Raw genomic sequence first — 21,869 nt, forward strand, 5'->3', positions numbered from 1 at the left:
GTGCCCCTTGCCAGGGGAGATTGAGAAACAATGTAATTTAGCACATTTCTGTGGCAATGGTTCTGCCCCCCAAAAGTATCTAGATATGCAAAGGAGGAGGGAGGGAGAGAGTTGGGGGAGAGGGAGAGAAAAGAAGGATTTGTCTCTGACAAGTAGATGGACACTTGCTCTACGCCCCTTTTATAATTAGAGAGAGAGAGAAAAAAAAAAAAAAAACAAGACGGGTAGGTGCAGGCACCTAACTTTTTGTTTTGTTGCCAGAATTTCCCATCTGAGGGCTCATATTTTCTCAATGAAGTGTGTGGCAAGAACATCACTGGAAAATCAAAGGGGGGTGGGAATGAGTTTAATCAGTGATGATAAAGGATGAAATAAACATTATTTAAAATGGAAAAGCAAATTTTCTAAAGAAAAAAATGTTTTCTTGACACTGTTATATGAAACTTAAGGTTGTTAACTAATAAATTTACATTGATGCAATCCACCTGGTTGTGTGTTTTAAGGGCAATAACTAAACATATAAACAAAACTTCCATGACTTTTATATTTAAGTGAATTAAGATATATGGGACCTCTTAGAAAAATATTTTCCTAAAGTTACTTACTTCGTGAGTAAAATACATAGAATTTATCAAGTACTAAGAATATATATTAGGAGAAATAATATTCGATTTCAATAAGAATAGAAAAGTGAATTTAAGAAGTATTTTAAAATTTGAGTACTAGGAGATATCCTGATATACTATGACCGGATATTAACACCATTTCCCCCACACAGAATTGGAATTAAATATACCTTGATCATATTACATGCGTTAGAAATATTATCCTATAGAAATGGCTTGCATGTCTTTTTTACGATATGGAATAACTGAAAGATATTTATTTTTTGTTGTTCTTGCTTTCCCCCCATGACTGCTATTGAGTAAAGATCAAAAGAAATGGATTCAGGGTACAAACTATGGCCCAGAGAAGGGATTTCTCCAACCCGTTATGTGGATCCAACCCATCGGGCAGATTTCCAAGAGAGTCTGTACAGTTTCTCTCTGTGAAGATTTGAGCAAGAGATTCAATCTTACAGGATAAGTTACAAGTAGTTTTTCCTGCTAAGGATATATAATCAAGTTCAATCTTAGTGACCCCTAAATGTTATTTTCAACAAATAATCTATAATCTTAGATGCTGATATTAAGACTTTGGTTCAGATTCCTCTTATTCATTTCATCCAAATATAGTGCAAAACCTGGATCATGTAGTCTTAATATCATTGTTCCTCTTAATGTTAAAATGTTAAAAATCATATGCTATTCTAAAGTGCAGTAGCAAATGCTCTATCAATTTGAAAGTCATAATTCTCGGTGATTATCAGCAAAGACAGCAAAAGAGGAACAAACTCCTTTGAATAAAGCATTATGTTATATCTTTTTGATATAACATTTTTTATGAGTCATCTTTTACATGAGTCATGGTAAATCATCACTCACTATGTAGCATTTATACATCCCATTTAATACTGTGGATATATATGCATACTAAATATAGTTCTTTTACTACAATCATGTAATTGTCCTATGAGAGCACATATCATCAGAATGGAAAAGACCTGCTTTGCTCTTATGTGTATAATAAGAATATAAATCTTTAAGCATGACAGCTTTGCCTTTAGTTTGTCTGAGAAGTATTAAATATATTAACACTTTTTTTTTCCCTTCTCATGGCCACCGACAAAATTCATCTCTCATTCCCTACTTCTCCAATAGCACTTTTTAGATACACTTTAACTTGCATTCCTCAAAATCATTAAGAGAACAGAGGAGGAATATGCATAAAATTTCATGTCTGTCACGCATTTGGAATTGCATTATAGCTTTGATGTACTGACATCTGTCTTCTGTTGCCGGACACTGACATTATTTTATACTCCGTTTTATTCTCTACAGTGTCTAACAAAGTCATTGGCACACAATATAGGTTCAACAAATGTTTGTTTAGTTACACAGTGGGGGGAACTGCATCTGCTGGCCCAGTGCAATGTTTTGGAAGCTTTATTATTTTTGAAGCTTTATTTTAGATGAGGAATGAATCACGACTTTGCTAGAATTCACCACCACTCCAGGAGATTTCATTTTTTTCTCTTAAAATTTTTGTTTACATAGTAAAGAGTGAAAAGAAGCTACATGTCCAGGGTTCCTATCTCCCGAAGATTTAAACCCAAGCCCAAATGTAGACTCACTCAAGTCAAGCTGGAAATTAAAAATATCTCTGAATTTCATCATTACGATTAAACAACATAAGAATTTCTCTTGGAAGTATTTTTTTCTTTTTCTTTTTAAGGAAGAAAAGAAAGACACTTTTCTCCAGTCCTCAGGAAAACAAGCTTCAAAGAATGCAATTAGGGAAGTGGGAGAAGAAAATTAACACAGTGGAGATACAGAAAATACACTGATGTGTGAGTGAGAGCAAAATCTGAGTGTCACCTTGCTGCCGCGCTGGTGATGATCTTCAGGCTGCCTGGGTTCCGGATAAGCTTGTCCAGAATGCTGACAATCTGCTCAAACTTGGGTCTGTTGTTTCTGTCTTTCTGCCAGCAGTCCAGCATCAGCTGATACAATGCAGCTGGGCAGTCCATGGGGGGCGGCAGCCGATAGCCTTCATCCACAGCTTTAATCACCTGTGTGAGAAGCAGTTTCCAGGGACTTCAGAACTGAGACTCCTTTTATTCTCCATGGGAAGGGTACACCAATGTGAATATTTTAAAGTTAAGTGGAAAAGTTCTCATTTTCATTTACTTAATAAGATGACAGCTTATCAAATAAATAAGAGATTATTCCAGCCTAGAGATGTTATATAAAAGGAAAGCTTGAGAGAGAGAATGTGAATTCAGGAAAGAAGCATTTGTCAAGCTCCTTTTCAGATGAAAATCAGAAGAAACATTTTGTGATATAGGAAATTCAATGAGTTATAAAGAAATTATTATGTGGTAATACAGATTTATATGGAATATCATTTGTACGTGAATGGATGCAGAAAAAGTTAGTGTACAGATTTTGTTTATATTTCATTCAAATGGTACCTCCCAAATCATAGTCAGTTTTTTAGGTAGGATCCTATGTGCCGAATAATGAAGTGATTATTAGTTCATTTGTAATTTTAAATCACATAAAACAGTGATTTTCAAACTTACTGTGTATCAGAATAATCTGGAGGATTTAATATATAGATTGTTCTCCTCTGATTCCATAAGTCTAGAGGAAGGCCTGAGAATTTGCATTACTAAAAATTCCCAAGCCCTGCTAAAGCCCACAGTCTGAGATCCTCGAATACAGAGAAAATTTGGACAATAGAGATGTGGGAAAGTGAGTCTGATTTTCCCAGCACTATTATAAACATAGCTGGATTGGAGAGTACAGAAAGGTTTTATATGCTAATATGGTAAAAACAGTTTTATATGTAGTGGGCAGCAAATGACTAAAATCATCTGAGCTTTCCGTCTCATGTATCTTTGAGATCATGCTCACAGTCTTTGGCTAAGGAAAAAGAAAAGCCTCTGAGTGCTGATCCCATGTCAATAGCATTCTTTTACTAAGCATTTGCAATACATGAATTCTAAAACCAAAAATCCTTTTCAAAAATCATATCACAGTTACAATAGAAAGTTTAACATTATTTTTCCAACCATATACTTCAATTCGTATGACTAAATTCACATGTAAGTTTAATACATTAAGAACAACAACACACAGACATTGTTTGCTTTGTCTGACACTGGGAAATGCTATGTTTAAGTAAACAAAATGCTGGCATAGATGCATTAATTAGATCTACAGAGAATGGCATACATGTGGCTTTTTAATGTTACAAAGAAGCAATTTTATAGCACAAATACTTCAAACAGTCCCCGATATCTAGTATCTTTTCAGTCACTTGTTTCATTACATTCTTATTACAAATGTCCTTATTTTGTCTCATTTCTAAATCCCTGCTTCAGGGAAACGTGTAAATCTGTAAGAACAACTCAATTAACATCCTTGCAAGACTTGGAAACTATTTCATTTCTTCTAAGTATTCTATTTCAATGTCACAAACTGGGAGCCACCTGGTTTCATTATGCTCCACTTCCTTACACAGCTTGATCTCTTAATCTGAACCCATAACTCATTGACTACAAATACTTACATCCTGATTGGACATCTCCCAGTATGGTCTCTCTCCATAGGACATCACCTCCCAGAGAACAATCCCGTAACTCCATACGTCGCTGGCTGACGTGAACTTGCGGTAAGCTATAGCTTCTGGTGATGTCCATCGGATTGGGATCTTCCCTCCCTTTAAATATAAAATTATGCACATCTGTGATCAAGACTGAATTTGTCAGAGTACGTCTAAAATGGAATATGGGTTTCTGCTGAACTATCTGGATGTTCTATTTTAATGCCAAGCAGAAGCAAGTGGCATGCCATGTACTGAAGTGTTTACTTACAATTAATCTGTTGGAAGGAAAACATTTAAAAATTATTTAAATACCGCTGGTTTATATCAACTATGGCACATTAATTACTCATCTGAAAAAAAAATGACCTAAAGTAGGCGTGCTATATGGTATATTAGAATTGAACATGGTATCCTGAGTCAACCTTTATTGATTTAACATAGCTTTATGTTTGACCAAGCAATCTTAGTTCACAATCAAGAAATCCAGCAAGTTAATATTTGTAAAGAACTATACCAAAAGAAGAACTTATACCACTCCTTGATATATAATTTCTCATTGGTATTTGTTAACTAAATAAATTTTAAGTTAAATTATACTTTTAAAACACTCTCTTCAATTCATAATCAATCATCTCGATAAGTTTACCCGATGCTTCACTTCATCATTAATCACTGAAGTACCTTCCATGCACTAGGTAGGCACCACATGAACTAACTAGATATAATAACTACATTCCCAGAACTTACAGTCTAGAGGAGAATCTTGCTTCGCTGAGTTATGGGAGATATAAAGATATAACTCCCATGGAATTTGCTCTCAGTTTAATAAATATATTTAATAAAAATGTGTCGAGTAGCAGCCATATGGGAAGTATTAGGCAAGTCACCATGGGTGAGACAAATATAAATAACACACTAGCCCTTCTGTTTGGAAAATCTCAGGCAACTAGGAATGATCATTAGTTGTTTTGAATAATGAAATGCAGAACGAAGTATCTAGTACTTTGTTTCTCAAACTTTATTATATATATGAATCAGCTGGAGCTTGCCCCCATTAAAATGGAAGCACTGATTCAGTAGTTGCAGAGTGTAGCCATGGTCTGCTTTTCTCAAAAGTTCCAGATAATGCTTGCTGGTCACACTGGTCATAGACCTTCCAGGGTCTATGCAGCAGAGATGGCTATGACGCAGAGTATGGGTCTGAGAGGCTCACTAGAGAGACTGAGGAGGTCACATATGAATTGAGCCTGAAAAGATGTACAGATCTATTTTAAAGACTTTATTTATTTGACAGAGAGAGACGCAGGGAGAAAAGGGAACACAAGCAGGGGGAGCAAGAGAGGGAGAAGGACTTCCGGCTGAGCAAGGAGCCCAAAGTGGGCCTTGAACCAAGGCCCCTGGGATCATGACCTGAGCTGAAGGCAAACGCTTAATGGACTGAGCCACCCAGGCGTCCCTATGAGCAGATTTTTGATATAAGAAAAAGGGGCTCAATGCTGAAAAGAATTCACATCATCCAAATCATAAGGCCTATTCATAAAAAGGTTTGTTTGGCTGCCTAGCACTTCACTGGTTTTGAAGAAGTGCTGGGGGATGTGAAATATCACTATGGAGAAATGGATCTTAAGAAATAAAGTTATTACACCACATTACACCTGAGCTTCTTCATATTATTTGGAAAAGTAAAAGTTCTGGTTCATAGTATAACTGTGGGGCTAAGTGACAAATTTCAATAAAAGGAAAATGTATGTTCTCAAAGAAGTTTCCAGTGCAATTATGCTTCAGAGTATGTGGAGGAATATGATGGAAAAGGATGGAAAAAGATCAGGTTGAGGCTTAACCATAATCCTCAAGTAAACTGAGCCAGCTTAATCCTGCAGAGGACAGGACTGATCTGCGATTGGAACTTTCTCCATAAACTTGGGGCTTTTCCGTGATGCTTTCATACAAGTGAACTGCTCAAGGAGAATACTGCCATAGGTCTTTGAAGGAGGTGGGCTTTGAAGAATGCATGAAACGGCAGTGGAGCGAGCACAGAAAGGGTGACTGAGCACAACCTTCTTGAGGAGCTAACAGCCGAAGGCTACATGATGCTCTATGTTGGTGGAGTAAAATAAACCAGGTTGGGGAGACGGGAGTGAGACTAATAGCCTTGGGAGGTCCTGGGGAGACACTACAGTGCACAGTGTGCCCCCCAGGAGTGGGATGGTTTAGAATCAGAAAAACAGAACAGAAAACTTTTATGGTCCAGTAGAGGAGAGGGTCTTAGACGTTTCCCTTTCCTTTCTCTCTCACTCACTCATTCACTCTCTTCTTCACAGTTTGCCTTACTTTCAACATTTTAAAGGATCCTTTTCATACTCAGATTTGGAGGGTAAAAGAGTGCCTGGGTGGCTCAGTCAGTTAAGCTTCCAACTTTTGATTTAGGCTCAGGTAATCTCAGAATCCTGAGATCAAGCCCCACATCAGGCTCACACTGGGTGTGGAGGCTATTTAAGATTCTCTCTCTCCCTCTGCCCCTCTTCCTCCTGCTCACCCTGGCTCCTTTCTGCAAAGTAAGTAAGTACGTAATAAATAATAATAATAAGTAAGTATGTAATAAGTAAATATAAAATAATAATTTTATATATTTATATATTAACATATATAAATATATATTATTTATATATATAAATAAAAATAATAAGTAAGTACGTAATAAATAAATAATTTTGGAGGGTCTAATATTGCCATTTTCTCTGACAATACATTCAATCCTAAAAATACCTAATAATACCCAAATTAACTTATTTGCACCTGCCTAGATCAAGTTCTGGGTCTAAGGATTCAAGATATCAAATATCATTAATTTAGAAAAAAACAAAATTATACATGTGACATGTGACAAAATCTATTCAGGATGCCAAATGACATCATCTGGCACGTTTTCTCTTCCTTAAAAAGCTCTGAGAATTAACAGAAGTCAAACAAAGCTATACTCACAGAGCAAAGGAAAGATAATATTCTGCAGTACCAGTTATATATCTTATCTCTGCTATAGACACTTTGCCATTTGCTTTCCTTTGTCCGGAGCCAAATTACTGAGAGCATAAAAAATGCGCTTAAAAGGAAGTCGAGGCACGGATTGCATGGAGCACGGGGTGTGGTGCAAAAATAATGAATACTGTTATGCTGGAAATAAAAATAAAAAAAAAAAAAAAAGGAAGTCCTTTCCTTGATGAAAACTTTGTATCTATTTAGAAATATAAGGCACAGATACAGGTCATCTTATGAACGTCCTTAGTTTACAGTAATATATGAACATAGACAAAAACATTAGGTTGATAACTGTCAGGAACAAGACACCTATTTGTTGTGTTTGACCTCAACCAGGATGAAAATGGAACACACTGAAGTTGTTTCATCTTATGTGCTTCATCGCTCTTTTCCACAGAGGAGAGCAATGAGAATATTTTAATAAAATTGCTGAAAATAGTAAAGTACAGAAAAGTGATCCTTTTAAGGAAAAACAGGGCCACACCTGTATTTCAGTTTAGAAGGAGAATCCTTCCCTGTGCGGTTCTGGACACAGGCATAAATGCTATGGGAGGGATGTCTCCTGGGAGCCCATCTTTTTAATGGTGGCTCTGCCCTGCACCATCCCTGAACTTACCTGGGACTGGTGTAATGTGCTCTCTAAGCTAGCACGTGGTTACAGATTTAAACAAATTATTTTCCAATCGAGTGCTATCTATTTACTTTCACTGGATACATTTGATTGAAATCCTCACAAAAAGGAAATGCATTTGGAAAATTAATTGGTAAATTATTTTAAAGAAAACATTTAAATTTTGAGTTGTGCTGTCTTGCTAATGTTTTGTAATCATTATAGTCTACCAAACTATAGAAATAGAGGTAAACAAAGATGGCTGGAGATTATGGAATATTTTTGGTTTTGGCAATGGTTTTATAATATACATAAATCAACTAACAAAAGTGTCTGATCGTTAACAGACTGCTCATAAATATCTTGCCCTTTCTTCTCTTCTAATTCCTTCAAGTGGTTAACACATTTTGTATATTGATACAAAGGATTTATTAAATGAACATAGGAGGGAAAGCTTATTGTTAACTACAATATATTATTCAAATTTAGCAATTGTTGCTATTGCTGCTAAAATAAATCAGACTAAGAGGAATTTTATACATATTTTTCTTTTTCCATGATTGGCAAACAACATGGAGTCACTCTGGCTTTAAATGAAACACAGGAGTTCAAGTAGTAGCTCTTGTCCAATCTGTTGCCATGAGTAAATTTTTTTGTCACAGCTTGTAATAATTTGGAATTCTTAGCCTATGAAAATCTAAATAGGTTGTAAAGCTGAGGAAATACATGCTATTCTTTTTTCTTGGGAGGCTCTTTTCTTGTCTGCCTTCTGTAACTAGTAAACTTAGTTGAACATTTTGGTCAAGTGTGAACTTATTGGTGGAAAATTTAGGAACATTCTAGGCCAAGTTGGTCACTCCAGGTTCTGTGATCCTTCTACCTTTTAATCTTATGAGTAGACTGGGATGTTCAGAAGAGTAACTGTCTTGCTTACTCCATTTCTGCATTCCTAGAATTTAAAACAAGAGTCTGACTTTCAAGTTCTCCTGTTTACAACAGCTTGTTTCCCAGAGGTGTATGTAGATTTGTGGAGAGAGAATATAATCACTTACGTTATGGCCTTAGAGTGATAGATTTTACTGAAGCTATTTGATAATTTGGGGCATATTTTAAAATACAGCTCACTTAGAAAATAATACATTGAACCTAGTTTTTCAGAATATACAAATATTAAGAATGAGCTAATATATAACACAATAATAACTTTAAAAAATCATACTATTTTCTTATGCCTTCTTTATCCTCATGCTATTTAACAACGTTGTTATTTCCATAATAGTAATAAATATAAGAATTATTAAACATCAAGTTTTTATAGTATCTATAAAATTATGAAAATATCCCACAGGGTTGTGCATAGATTAAATATTTTAGAGTTTGCAGAATTCTATAAAGATTTTCATTTGACTCAACAAACAAAATACATCCTACAACAACTATTTCAATTTTAATATTGCAGGTACTTTACCAACCTAAAAATATCAGCAACAACTTAATAAATATTGTTGTCTCTGAATATGAATATTAATCCATTCCTTTGTAGGATGAGGTAAGTACAATTTTTATACATAAAAATTAATTATGCATGGCTAAGACTCAAGTGCTGAAAATACACAGTTTTTCTGTGTAAGTATGTCTACTACAGTTAATTCCAAAGACATCTTAATAAAACAAAATCAAAACATCAAAAATAAAGAGGCCATGTTTAAAATTTAGAGCACCAGGGGAAGGAATTAAAATTTTAAGTGCTAGATGAAGAACATATGAGAATAAAATATTAACAGGAACAAGAGTCATAGTATTCAGGGGCGCCAGAGTGGCTCAGTCGGTAAAGTGTCTGCTCTCTCTCCCTCTCTCTTTCTCAAATGATTAAATAAAACCTTAAAAAAAGCATACTATTCATTGCATTCTGTTTGTGAAATATCCCCAAGTTCAACGTATTAGGCTTGGTGACAGATGGCTAAAGTGTTATATATATATATGTATATATATATATATATATTTTTTTTTTTCCCCCTCACAAATGGCAATGTAGTCTACATTTCCTCAGGCAACTTATGGTCCAGTATGTACAGGAGAAATTATAAAGTACCTGAGAGGGACATTTGATCTTCAGTCCCATTTTTTACACATTATTTACACATGTTGGGTAATTTTAGAACAAGCTCTCTGTACATTTTAAGCCAGATTAATGATTTGTTGTGGGGGCTACCCTGTGCATTGTAAGATGTTTAGTAGCACCCCTGGCCTTTACCCACTAGATAACATTAGCATCCCTCCATTTGTGACAGCCAAAAATCTCTCCAGACAATGCCAAATACCCCCTAGGAGCCAAATTATCCCTATTTGAAAACTACTGCTTTAGACGGTATATGATAAGCTTTACTTAGCAAGGGAAAATAATTCAGACGAGGTCCAGGATTTATCCAGGATTTTATGTAGAATAAGTGGAATTAACTTTTTCTCTTTTTTTTCCTTATTATTCACACCCTTTCTAAGGATATTTTTATTTCTGTTCTAGTCAAGTAAAGGCCAAGTTCTTCAGAGCTGATTTTGATACCTCCTTTTAGTAAATATAACAGTATCCTTTTGAGATGTTTCCCTCTATTTTTAACTTTTTTATGTTTTCATGCTTTTTTATTATTTTATTTTATTTTTATTTATTTTATTATTTTATTTTATTTTCTCCTCTCTTCTTACCTTCTCCTTTCTTCTTTCCCCCCTTTCTTTTTCTTTTTTGAAAAGGAGATAACTTCCTATTGCTAATAAAACTTTAGTTAAGCACCAATTTCTTTATCAAATGGAAGTATCTATGACCGAAGAGTTTAGTAAGAAACAAGTTTTTTACTCCCAGAGTAAAAAATGGCTACAAAAACATTAATGTCATTGACATAGTGAGACACTGGATACAAGTCCCTGAGGGCCCAATTTGGTTCTGAAATATGGGTGAAAGAAGAATCCATACATTTTAATAATGCCTTACTTCACAATAAGGCTGTCTGCCTTCAGGTTGAATATCTATATATCTGAGACTATCAAAATAAAATAAAATGGATCTATAAGAGTCTGACTCACTAAATTTCCTACAAGTCATCCCTTGTAGAATTTATTCATCCTTCTGCTTCTTGTTGATCACAAAAATTCCTTTTCCCCCCTACTCCCCACCCCAATAAAATTCAAGCTTATATTGTTTGACTTCTTTTATATTTTTCAGGTCCAGAAATTGCTTTCTCAGTTATATATGTGCGAGACATTTTGAAACTTTAGATGCTTTTCAAATAACTGCCAAACACATCCTTCATTGGGTTACCCAAAGATTTGGAGTGATCATTTGGCATACTTCTTTTCTGCCACAGTAAAACTATTCAAGTACAACTGCTATTAATGAGCTAAAATTTTGAAATCAGTTGACAGTTTAAAGTTTGGCTGATAAAATGCTACTAGGCACTTAGAGTACTCTAAAGTACAACTAGTTACTATAAAGATGATTTATGAAGATGTATTTTTTACAACATACGAATACATTGTAAAATGAACACATTTACTTAAGGTGGTCTCTATATCCATATGTAAGCTCCCCAGATAGTTATGCATTTGAGAAAATTCTCCAATTGCCTGGAGCAACCTCAGAATCATAGCATATGGAGTATATCTAAAACCTCAATTACAAAAAAATTAAAATTTAAACAAATTAAAAAAATAAATAAAACCTCCATTACAGAGAAACCTCTTTAACAGACTGAAGTTAATGCTTGTTTCTGATATTGAAATTTGCAAACCTAGAATCAGTTCCTTTCAGTGCTGATGTCTCATCTAGGTATAGCTCAGTAATTGGGGGTGCAAAGAATTTATAGTTATTCGTTCCATCTGTTTAGCAGAAATTAAGTGTCTTGGTTTCTGGTCAATTTTTAGAATACTGTTTAATTTAATTTAGCCAAGCTTCTTAACTTCTCTGTGCAGCTATCTTGTCATTCACCAACTGAAGATTACAGGGAGTATCTCTAACAGCTGGACTGACCTATGAACCTTAGCTCCTTGAACTTTCAAATTTCTGTCTGAAACATACGAGCATATCAAGGATGCTGAAGTTTTTGACATTCATTATTTTGGACTCTTAAAGATGGTCCTAAGTTTGGATTTACTTATCTATTGGATGTCATATCTGGATTTACTCCTATAGAATTCTTAAAGAAAATTTAAAAGAGAAGAATAAAATGGTGCAAGTAAAGATACTTGGGAGTCTCTGGGCAGAGGCATTTCATAACTGCTACACTCAAATCCAGGATTATAGTTGAAATAGTCCCAAACCTTGTTCACTTTGTCTAGAAATAGCAGTTGGAGTAAACCTATTCTCAAAAGATCCTGCAATTCAGTTCTCTAAGCTTAATGAATTTAGACAGTTCAAATGAGCCATTTGGCTAAAAGCCTGAATTTTTCAGGCACTCAACTAAAGCCAGCTCTTTCATTATGGGTTAGGGGGTTTCAAATCTTGATTTCTAAAGAAAAGGAGTATAATTGCTAAACTCTCTGGACATTAAGGCATAATATCTCATATCTGCCCCAATTTTTCTCTAATTATATATACAAATCTCTCCCTGCTGATTTCATAAATGCTTAGCTGATCCACAGTTCACACTGCCTGCCCGTGAGCTCTGTCAGGTCATACTTAGAGTGACAAAGGACTTCGGAGAGTTTATCTTAGTAAACCCTAAGTAATTGAGTGTTTAACCTGGAGGCAAATATTGGCTTCTCAGGTTAAAAGTGGAACCACAGAGATAAATCATTTGACTCAAGGATTTAGCATCTATCTATTGTCAGGGACTGAACTTCATTCACTGTAGACAACAGTAGAAAACAAGGTGAAGGGCAAGCCAGGAAGACTCCCAGGGGAAGCATCTGTTCTAATCCCCAGTAGTTCAAATCTAAAAGCCATTGAGAGAATTGCTCCAGCAGATGTTGATTGCCACAAGAGATCAGAGACAGATGATTTTTTAGGTAGCAAAAGCCTATCCCTTGAACTTTTGAAATGTTTCAACATTATGTGAAATGCTTAAGAATTTCTTAAAATACAAGAAAATCTTCAACTTGCATTCTAAGTTATTCTATTGCTATCCAGGTAATGCAGTACAAATAAACAACTTTTCTGTTACTTTCTGTTAGTTTCAAATTAGGTCATCTGATGTATAATGTCTATTTTCAACAAAAACAATACAAAAATATGCAGATAAGGTTGAAGATATTTCAGAGTTCAGTGAGGTTTTAAATATTAAACTTTTGTGTTTTATAGATACTCAACCGTAATTATTTTAAAGATTAAAGAAATTCATTCGAAAGTGTATATTTTTAGCACTCTGAACACAGTTTTCCAAAGAAACAATGTTATAAGCAAATAAATCAGAAAGACCTATTCAGTATATAATTGCAATAAAAATAACAGAAACAGAAACATTAGGTTCATTCTAGTTAGTAACCAAAAAAGTACGAAACTTGAATAAGCTTGATTTGTTTAATATTGATGATTGAGAAATAAGTAAAGATAAAATAATAGGTTGAGAATCTCATAAATATCCAAAAAGACAATTCTGCCTGGACATGATGGCAATGGTTCCCTTATAGGCTTATGTTTAATAAATAACAGCTTGAACTAAGGGTCAATTCCAGAGCAGTGGTCAGCAAATGAAAAAGGAAAAAAGTCACTGTATCTGTGTATCTGAACCATGACATATAGAATTGTGGTTGAAAAGGGGTGACAAGACAGAAATGAGTCAAATTATTAGCCATTCCAGACATCCAGTGGTAAGACTGACTTAGGACTTCAAGACTGTGATACTTCCCAATGCCAAAGGAACTGGGCTGGTCAATGACTTTGGGGCACTAGGAAAATCTTCAGGTAATGTGTCATCACATATTTGAAAATGTGGGATATTCACAGCAAACTGGAAATAATATCAGAAAGGGATTTTTACTAAGCTTCCAGGCTCACCAACATTACAGACTAGACCAGTCACTATGAGCCTGATGTTTAGTCTGACTCAAACCATTAATCTGACTACTTAATTTGTCTTCTTGCAAAGTGAGCCTGTTGGAATTAGAACAATGATTAAAATTGATTTATTAAATTGAAAAGATTGTTAAAGCAAAATAAATCTGGTTAATTAACTTTGATATTTATATTATTTTCTCCTCCACTATCACTAATTCACTGCTCTAATGTCATTTTATCAGGGAAACCCTTGTAATCTTCCTCACTGAAATAACACGCCCCCCCACACACTCCCCATATTCTTCATCTTACTGCTCTGCCTTGCTATACCTTTACTAGTTGGTTTATTACCCGAATTCCCACACTAGAATGTCAACTCATAAGGTCAGGGCTTTGTTTTATTTACTGCCCTAGAACAGTGTCTGGCATATCATAGGCACTCAAACATTGAATGAATGAATTATGCACTTTAGAGAAAATTTTTAGAGAAAATGCTAGAGACCGTGTAATATTTTACATACAATCTCCGTATTACTATGTTCCACTCTAAAACTATAGCTATGATTTTTTTTCCTCACTTAAATCTGGATAGATTTTTTTCACATGTAAAATGCTTATGGTATCTATCTCTCTGAATCAGGTGACTAGAAAGTACTAGATCTCTCATTAAATATTGATGCAACATTGACAACTGAGATTACGAAGTCTTCTAGCATTTTCTGATATTTGAATACATGACTTTACTTTGTGAAGCTGCATGAGGCATATCCATACTGATGCTAAGAGAGTAGGGAATAAATTCATGATTGACATTACTTATTTTGGTTCAAAACTTAAAATATATGAAGCCCACTGATTAGATATTTATGTGTTACCTTTTTTTCCATTCATGTGAGGACATATGATATATATTACTTATCAAAATAATATAATTTTCTTTTTATATCACACTGTTTCTTCATATTCATAGGTTTTAGTCCTTGACTACAGACTAAAGGCTCATGTTCTCTATTATTTATGTCCTTAGAATGGAGTTGAAGAGGAAATTTTAACTACTTAGCTTCTAACTACTTGCATTAGCCACTTTTTTTTTCTTTCTTATCTTGCAAATGAAATTAGGTAAAATAACTGTAGCAGAATATTTCTGGCATCAAGTTGGCAGAATTACAGAGAAAAAAATTCAAATAAATTATTATGTAAAATAAGATTTCTTTCTCCTTCACTTAACACGCAATGCCTGTGATAACTTTTCAGTTGCTTTTATCTCCTAAAAATCAAATAGATACTAATGGGCTATAAATGTAATGAAAGGGAGAAATTTCTTATCCAACATAAAAATGTAACTGCAGAGGTGCCTGGATGTGCCTACAGGCAGTTAAGTGTCTGCCTTCAGCTCAGGTCACGATCCTAGGGTCCTGGGATCGAATTCTGCATTAAATTTGTATTTGGGGTGGGGAGGTAGGGAAAAAAAAAATTCCTGCTCAGCAGGGAGCCTGCTTCTCCTTCTGCCTGTTGCTATCACTGCTGGAGCGCTTGCTTGAGCAGGTGCACTCTCTCTTTATCTCTCAGATAAATAAAATAAAATAAAATATCTAATTTCTAACCACTCAGTATACATCTTCAGGAAATAAAAAGGAAAAAAAAAATTGAAAGTGAAGAATATAACAAAAAATAAGTCACCTGGCTCTCTCAAATTTCCCAAACCAGTTTATGTGGTAATTATATCCCTAAAATGAATTTGGGGGCTTGAGAATTGGATTGACTTTATATAATAGAGCATGTAAATTAGATAAAAGCCTATATTTTCCCTAACTTGATCTTGTTAAACGGTAAATTGATCACCATCATGGTGGAATTTTGGATCCCATCTATTTGAACATATGAATATAAAAATGTTCATTTGCATAGATGCATGCATGCACATAAGAAATGTTAACCGCTTAAAATAAAATTTCATAAGGAAAAAGGCTAAAAATAAGTTAGTGGTAAACAGTCTTCACCAATAATTTCATGGTTCTCTTAAACTGAAATGAGTTGGTAGTTCAGTGCAAAAAAAAAAAAAAAATAGGCAACATGCCATAACTGTGCTCTGAATTCACATGATGGGAAATCAAAGAAAAGCAATTCATATTTTGTTTGTTTTTCTCAACAACAAAAAGTTTCTGATGGTTTAAGTTTGCAGAGCTAACTGCTCCATCCCCAGTAAAATCCAAAGCTTTTCAAGATGATTTATAGCCTTTTGTATGCAGCTGCTGTTATGCATCCCATGCCTTTCTTCAAAACATGCTATATCATATTAATACTATAAATCAAGACTTTATATCACTTGGTAAAAACTAAAATATTCATTTCATTTTTAAAGTGCATTTTCATGAGATAGTACCTAGAACAGTGGTTCTCAAAGTGTCCTTTATGCACTTCAGGGTGTCTCCCAAGAACATTTCAGAGGGTCCACAAGATTGAACGATTTTCACAAAACACTAGAACATCACACCTTTCTTACTCTCAAATCCCACGTGTACAGTGGAATTTTACAAAGGTTACAGGATGCATAATCACGTCGTATAATGGAAAGTGTCAATGTTTGGAATTTCTGCATAACTCAGTAGTCAGAAATGAGAAGAAATAACTGTGGGTGAGTACTAAAAGAAATTCTGATTTCCTACTCAGTTCCCTTATAAAAAAGAGAAAACATACAAAAGTGTATATTATGATCTGAGCTGACACTCACATCTCAAGGAATACTATTGGGACAGAAGGCAGGAAAACCTGTGATACACTTAAGACAGTGTTAAAGCAGCAGAGAAAAATGTCTGGTAATTGTTTTGAGTTTCAAGGCTCAATGTCTTCTCAACTCCTCGGGTGTTCCATCCAGTTTAAAAGAAAAAAAAAAGTACATAAGGAATTAGTTGATATAAATTCTGTTCCACTCTCCTAACTTGCCTGTTGATTGCCAAGCTGTTTTTAAAATGAGATCAGCAGACATCCCATATTCATTCAGTGGCACTGAATCAAACGCCTCTCATGATTCCTTAGTGCAATTACCCTCTACCTAAAGGCAGGAACATTCTGAGCAGGAATTGGGCAACAGGCTTAGTGCACTGAGGCACTGAATGCTAATTTTTGAACCCCAGTGACTCTGAGTGATATGTGTTAAGTGTGACCGAAGTAATGTGGCTAGCTTCTTAAAGCAGATTCTCCAGAGTGTGTTTATCCAACAAGAATGTTATGGCACACACTCTTAAATGGTGAACCTGTTTTTCTGAAGTAACCATAAATTATAGGATTGCCTAATCAAATAAAGAAAGTGAATGTCTAAGCTAAAAAGTACTGGTTTGGGTTTAAAAAAAAAACAAAACTAGACTTTATTATATGACAATGTACTAACTTTTCTTATTTATTAACTATAAATTTATTGAGACCAGAGTTTTATCTCAGGCAAGTATGCTTCCCAAAATACTATATGCTTAAATAATTCTGAATTATGATATCCTTTGCAATCCAATTTTAAAGATAATTTCAAAAGAGATTTCCCAAAACATTTTGTACAATAGCAGGGTTCCTGTAATATGTACAAATTCTCAAGAATTAGTATGGCAACACTCATTTAATTGTTTCAGTGTGTTTGTTTAAAAAAAAAATAGCAGTCCTATTACTTTAGAACATACCTAATAGTTTAGGGTAAATTATAAAATTGGTGTACCAAACAAGGAGATTACAGGAGATTAAAGATTTCTAAATTATTCGAGAAATGCAGATGCAAATTACAGCTTCTCAGAAGGAAGTTTGGACCCCCACAGATATTTTGAGAAGTTTTGAGAAAATACAAAGATGAACATTGAATAATTCTAAACAGCTGTTTATTGGCAGTTAATGAGCCATTTGGTTGGTGTAGTTTTTAATAATCTTCTGAGAATAAAAAGTGCAGAGAGCCTGTCGCATTTTTATTTCATGAATGATAATGAGGAATCTTGACAGAGCAACATCTTTTTTTTTTTTTTTTTCCCCTACTAGGGTTAAAAAATGGTCTTCTGTACCCCTGGTCCTTAAAAGTAACAGTCAGTACAAATGAAGCTATGAAAGTTAACCCAATATATTCTCTAGAGAACAGATGATCCAGATTTGGATGAAGCTTCCAAGTTTCTACAAAAAAAAAAGTCATGCCTTAGAGTTTCCTGGAAATCAAAGCTAATATTGAAAAAAAAAAAATGCTCTAGTTTAAAAATAAGATATGGCACAGAAGCTGACTAAATTACCAGAAATCTAATATTTCAAATAAAAGCCTTTTAATCAAATACTTTTTATTAAAACTGGAAGTATATCACATACATATATATAATATACTATATATATAGTGATTGCTGTACCATGGAGGAGACCTGCAAGAATGATACTTTCTGTGCAGTGTGTTTAAAGCTCAATAGTAGCAGAAGGTTATGAAGGATATCTTTAGAATGCAGAGTAGCAATGAGCAGAATAAAAAATATTTCTCAAAACTATAAATATATTATCATCTGTTGCATACGTTATCTCCTGGGATGATAATTTATAGTCATAAAAATGATGCTTTGCTGTAGAATGTTGGCTAATTTTTCTGGAGATGAGAGAAGGAACAGAAGGGACACTAAAAGCATTACCCACATATTTACTCAGGTTTTGTAATTTCTTCAAGTTTTCAGAGCTTTATAGTCATAGTCACTGCTATAAATTTAATTAAACTAGCTGTTAGATATAAAATTTTATTTTATTTGTTTCGCTCTCAACCTAGTGAGCTGTATTCCCAAGAACGGCAACATTTTTGTGCAGGACACATCTTAAGAAATACTAAGATGTATAGACAGTGAATCCACTACAGAGTCTAGTTGAAAATGGGAAATGTTGGGGCGCCTGGGTGGCTCAGTGGGTTAAGCCGCTGCCTTCGGCTCGGGTCATGATCTCAGGGTCCTGGGATCGAGCCCCGCATCGGGCTCTCTGCTCAGCAGGGAGCCTGCTTCCTCCTCTCTCTCTGCCTGCCTCTCTGCCTACTTGTGATCTCTCTCTCTGTCCAATAAATAAATAAAATCTTTAAAAAAAAAAAAAGAAAATGGGAAATGCAAAAGAGAGTGTAATGTAAAAGGCATCAGGAAGAGTTCCAACTCCTTTATCAACTCATCTAGGAATATCTCCAGGATGCTGTGCTTCTGAATTTCTGGTTCTATCTCTGTGGCTTTGTGGATGAAACTCAGTCTGGCAAATTGGGTTCTTTCTCAGAATGTGAGATAGACGTCACATGACACACATGGTCATTGATAATAGATTTGTTGAAATTGATGTTTTAGGAAAGAATGAGCTTTTAAATTTTTTTTTAAATTAATAACTTTCTTTTTTTTTAAAGATTATACTTATTTGACAAAGCAAAAGAGAGAGAGAGAGGGAGCGAGAGAGCAAGCACAAGCAGGGGGAGAAGCAGAGGAAGAGGGAGGAGGCTCCCCACTGAGCAGGGAGCCTGATGTGGGGCTCCATCCCAGGACCCTGAGATCGTGACCTAAACTGAAGGCAGAAGCTTAACCAACGGAGCAACCACCAAGCGCCCAGTAATAACCTTTAAGAAACATGAAGAAAACAGCAGAAGTTGACATTTAAAAACTGCCCATTCTCTTGGCGGGTGCATGGGGGAATAGTCTCTTTTATATGTTGCCACTAGAAGTGAAACTCTATAACAAACTATATGGAAAACAGTTGGGCAATTCATATATGAAAATCATGCACATATCTGCATGCATTTTATTTTATTTCTTTTTTAAGATTTTATTTATTTATTTGTCAGAGAGAGAGAGCGAGAGAGAGTGCAAGCGCACAAGCAGGCAGAGTGGCAGGCAGAGGTGGAGAGAGCAGAGTCCCTGCCAAGCAAGGAGTGCCCGATGTGGGACTCGATCCCAGGACTGGAATCATGACCTGAGCCGAAGGCAGCGGCTTAACCGACTGAGCCATGCAGGTGTCCCTCTGCATGCATTTTAACTCAACAATTTTAACTCCAGAAATTTATCCTGAGGAAATAATCATGGCCAGACACTAATCATTTATCAGGATTACATCAAAGTAATGTTAAGAATATCAAAACTCTGGAATTTGCTTAATTAATAGTGCATTGGACAAATAAGTAATGTATGTGGATAAAGTGGGTTATGACACATTATTTAATGATAATGTTAAAATTCATCATTTAGAAAATTTTACATTTTATATTTTAAGTTAAAATAGTCAAATTACAAAACAACATTGAGTTTGTAAAAGAAGAAATTACTGGATTGATAATGGATATCATTTTATATATCAATATATAATATCCCATTTTATAACTATATACATAATTGGTAATTACAGTTGGTTACTTTTGGTAGTATCATTAATGATGATCATATCTTTATTTTCTAAAATTGCCATGAAAAAAGAATTCTATAAAGAAATGTCTTTTCAAAGGAATCTGTCAATAAATATATGAAGAAATAATCAAATGCATTTTGAATCATATTAATAAAATTAAATCAATTAGATACTAAAACTAAAAAATACAAAAAAATCATAATATCTATTTTTATCAGTATATAGTTAAGTATACTTTTATTTATTTATTTATTTTAAAGGTTTTATCTACCCATTTGACAGACAAAGAGCACAAGTAGGCAGAGAGGCAGGCAGAGGGAGAGGGGGATACAGGCTCCCCATTGATCAGAGAGCCCGATGTGGGGCTCAATCCCAGGACCCTGAGATCATGACCTGAGACGAAGGCAGAGGCTTTAACCCACTGAGCCACCCAGGCACCCCTTAAGTACGCTTTTAAAATGGGCACAGAAGATCCACTTTGACAAAGAAAATCCACTTTTAGGGTTCTATCATAGGGAAATTATCAGACTTATATACTTAAGAATGCAGATAGATCATTTACACATTTGTATAAAATATTGAAAAGCATCTGACAAAGTACAACATCCATTCATGATAATAATCCTCTGCAAAGTAGGTTTAGAGAAAACATACCTCAACATAACACAGGCCTAATATGAGAAACCCATAGCCAACAGCATACTTAATGGTAGAAACCTGAGAGCTTTTCTCCTAACGCCAGAACCTGGTGGGCAAGGATGTCCACTCTCACCACTTTAATAGAACATAGTATCAGAAGAAATTAGACAACATAAGGAAATAAAAGGCATTCAAATAAGGAAGTAAACTCTCACCATTTGCAGATGGCATGGAATAAACTCTCACCATTTGCAGATGGCATGGAACTATATATAGACAACCTGAAAGACTCCATCAAAACCTACTGGAACTGATAAATGAATTCAGTAAAGTAACAAGATACAAAATCAATGTACATAAATCTGCTTCATTTCTATATACCAGTAATGAAAGAGCAGAAAGAGAAATTAAGAAAACACTTGCATTTACAATTGCACCAAAAACAATAACATATCTAGGAATAAACTTAACCAGAGAGGTGGAAGACCTATGCTCTGAAAACTATAAAGCACTGACAAAAGAAATTCAAAATGATGTAAAGAAATGAAAGACATTCCATGCTTATGGATTGAGAGAACAAATATTGTTAAAATATCCATACTACCCAAAGCAATCTACACACTTAATGTAATCCCTACTAAAATACTAACATCATTTTTCACAGAACTAGAACAAACAATCCTAAAACTTGTATGGAACCACAAAAGACCCCAGTAGTCAAAACAATCTCGAAGAAAAGAAAAAACCTGGAGGTATCACAATTCCAGGCGTCGAGTTATATGACAAAGCAATAGTAATTAAAATGGTATGGTACTGGTATTTACAAAACACTAATTCAAAGGGATATAAGCACCTGTACGCTTATTGTAGCACTATTTAAAACAGACAAATTGTGAAAGCAACCCAAATGTCCTTTGATTGAAGAATAGATAAGAAAGAAATGGTACATCACACAGACACACACACACACAAAGGAATATCATTCAGCCATAAAATGAGTGAAATTTTGCCATTTGCTACAATAGG

The 21,869-nt window shown here is 34.7% G+C and overlaps 1 protein-coding gene across 2 annotated transcripts in view; it reads right to left on the bottom strand.

Annotated features, from left to right (window-relative positions):
* EPHA3 (EPH receptor A3) overlaps positions 1 to 21,869 on the bottom strand; it is a 354,141-nt gene that overhangs the window by 20,160 nt on the left and 312,112 nt on the right. For both annotated transcript variants that reach the window (XM_032351772.1, XM_032351763.1), the window contains exons 14-15: positions 4,177 to 4,326; positions 2,478 to 2,671 (exon numbers count right to left, since the gene is read on the bottom strand). In XM_032351772.1, the coding sequence (XP_032207663.1) occupies positions 2,478 to 2,671; positions 4,177 to 4,326 (344 nt within the window). The remainder of the gene's footprint in view (positions 1 to 2,477; positions 2,672 to 4,176; positions 4,327 to 21,869) is intronic.

Source organism: Mustela erminea, chromosome 1 (genome assembly GCF_009829155.1).
Source record: "Mustela erminea isolate mMusErm1 chromosome 1, mMusErm1.Pri, whole genome shotgun sequence".
Classification (NCBI taxonomy): Eukaryota; Metazoa; Chordata; class Mammalia; order Carnivora; family Mustelidae; genus Mustela; species Mustela erminea.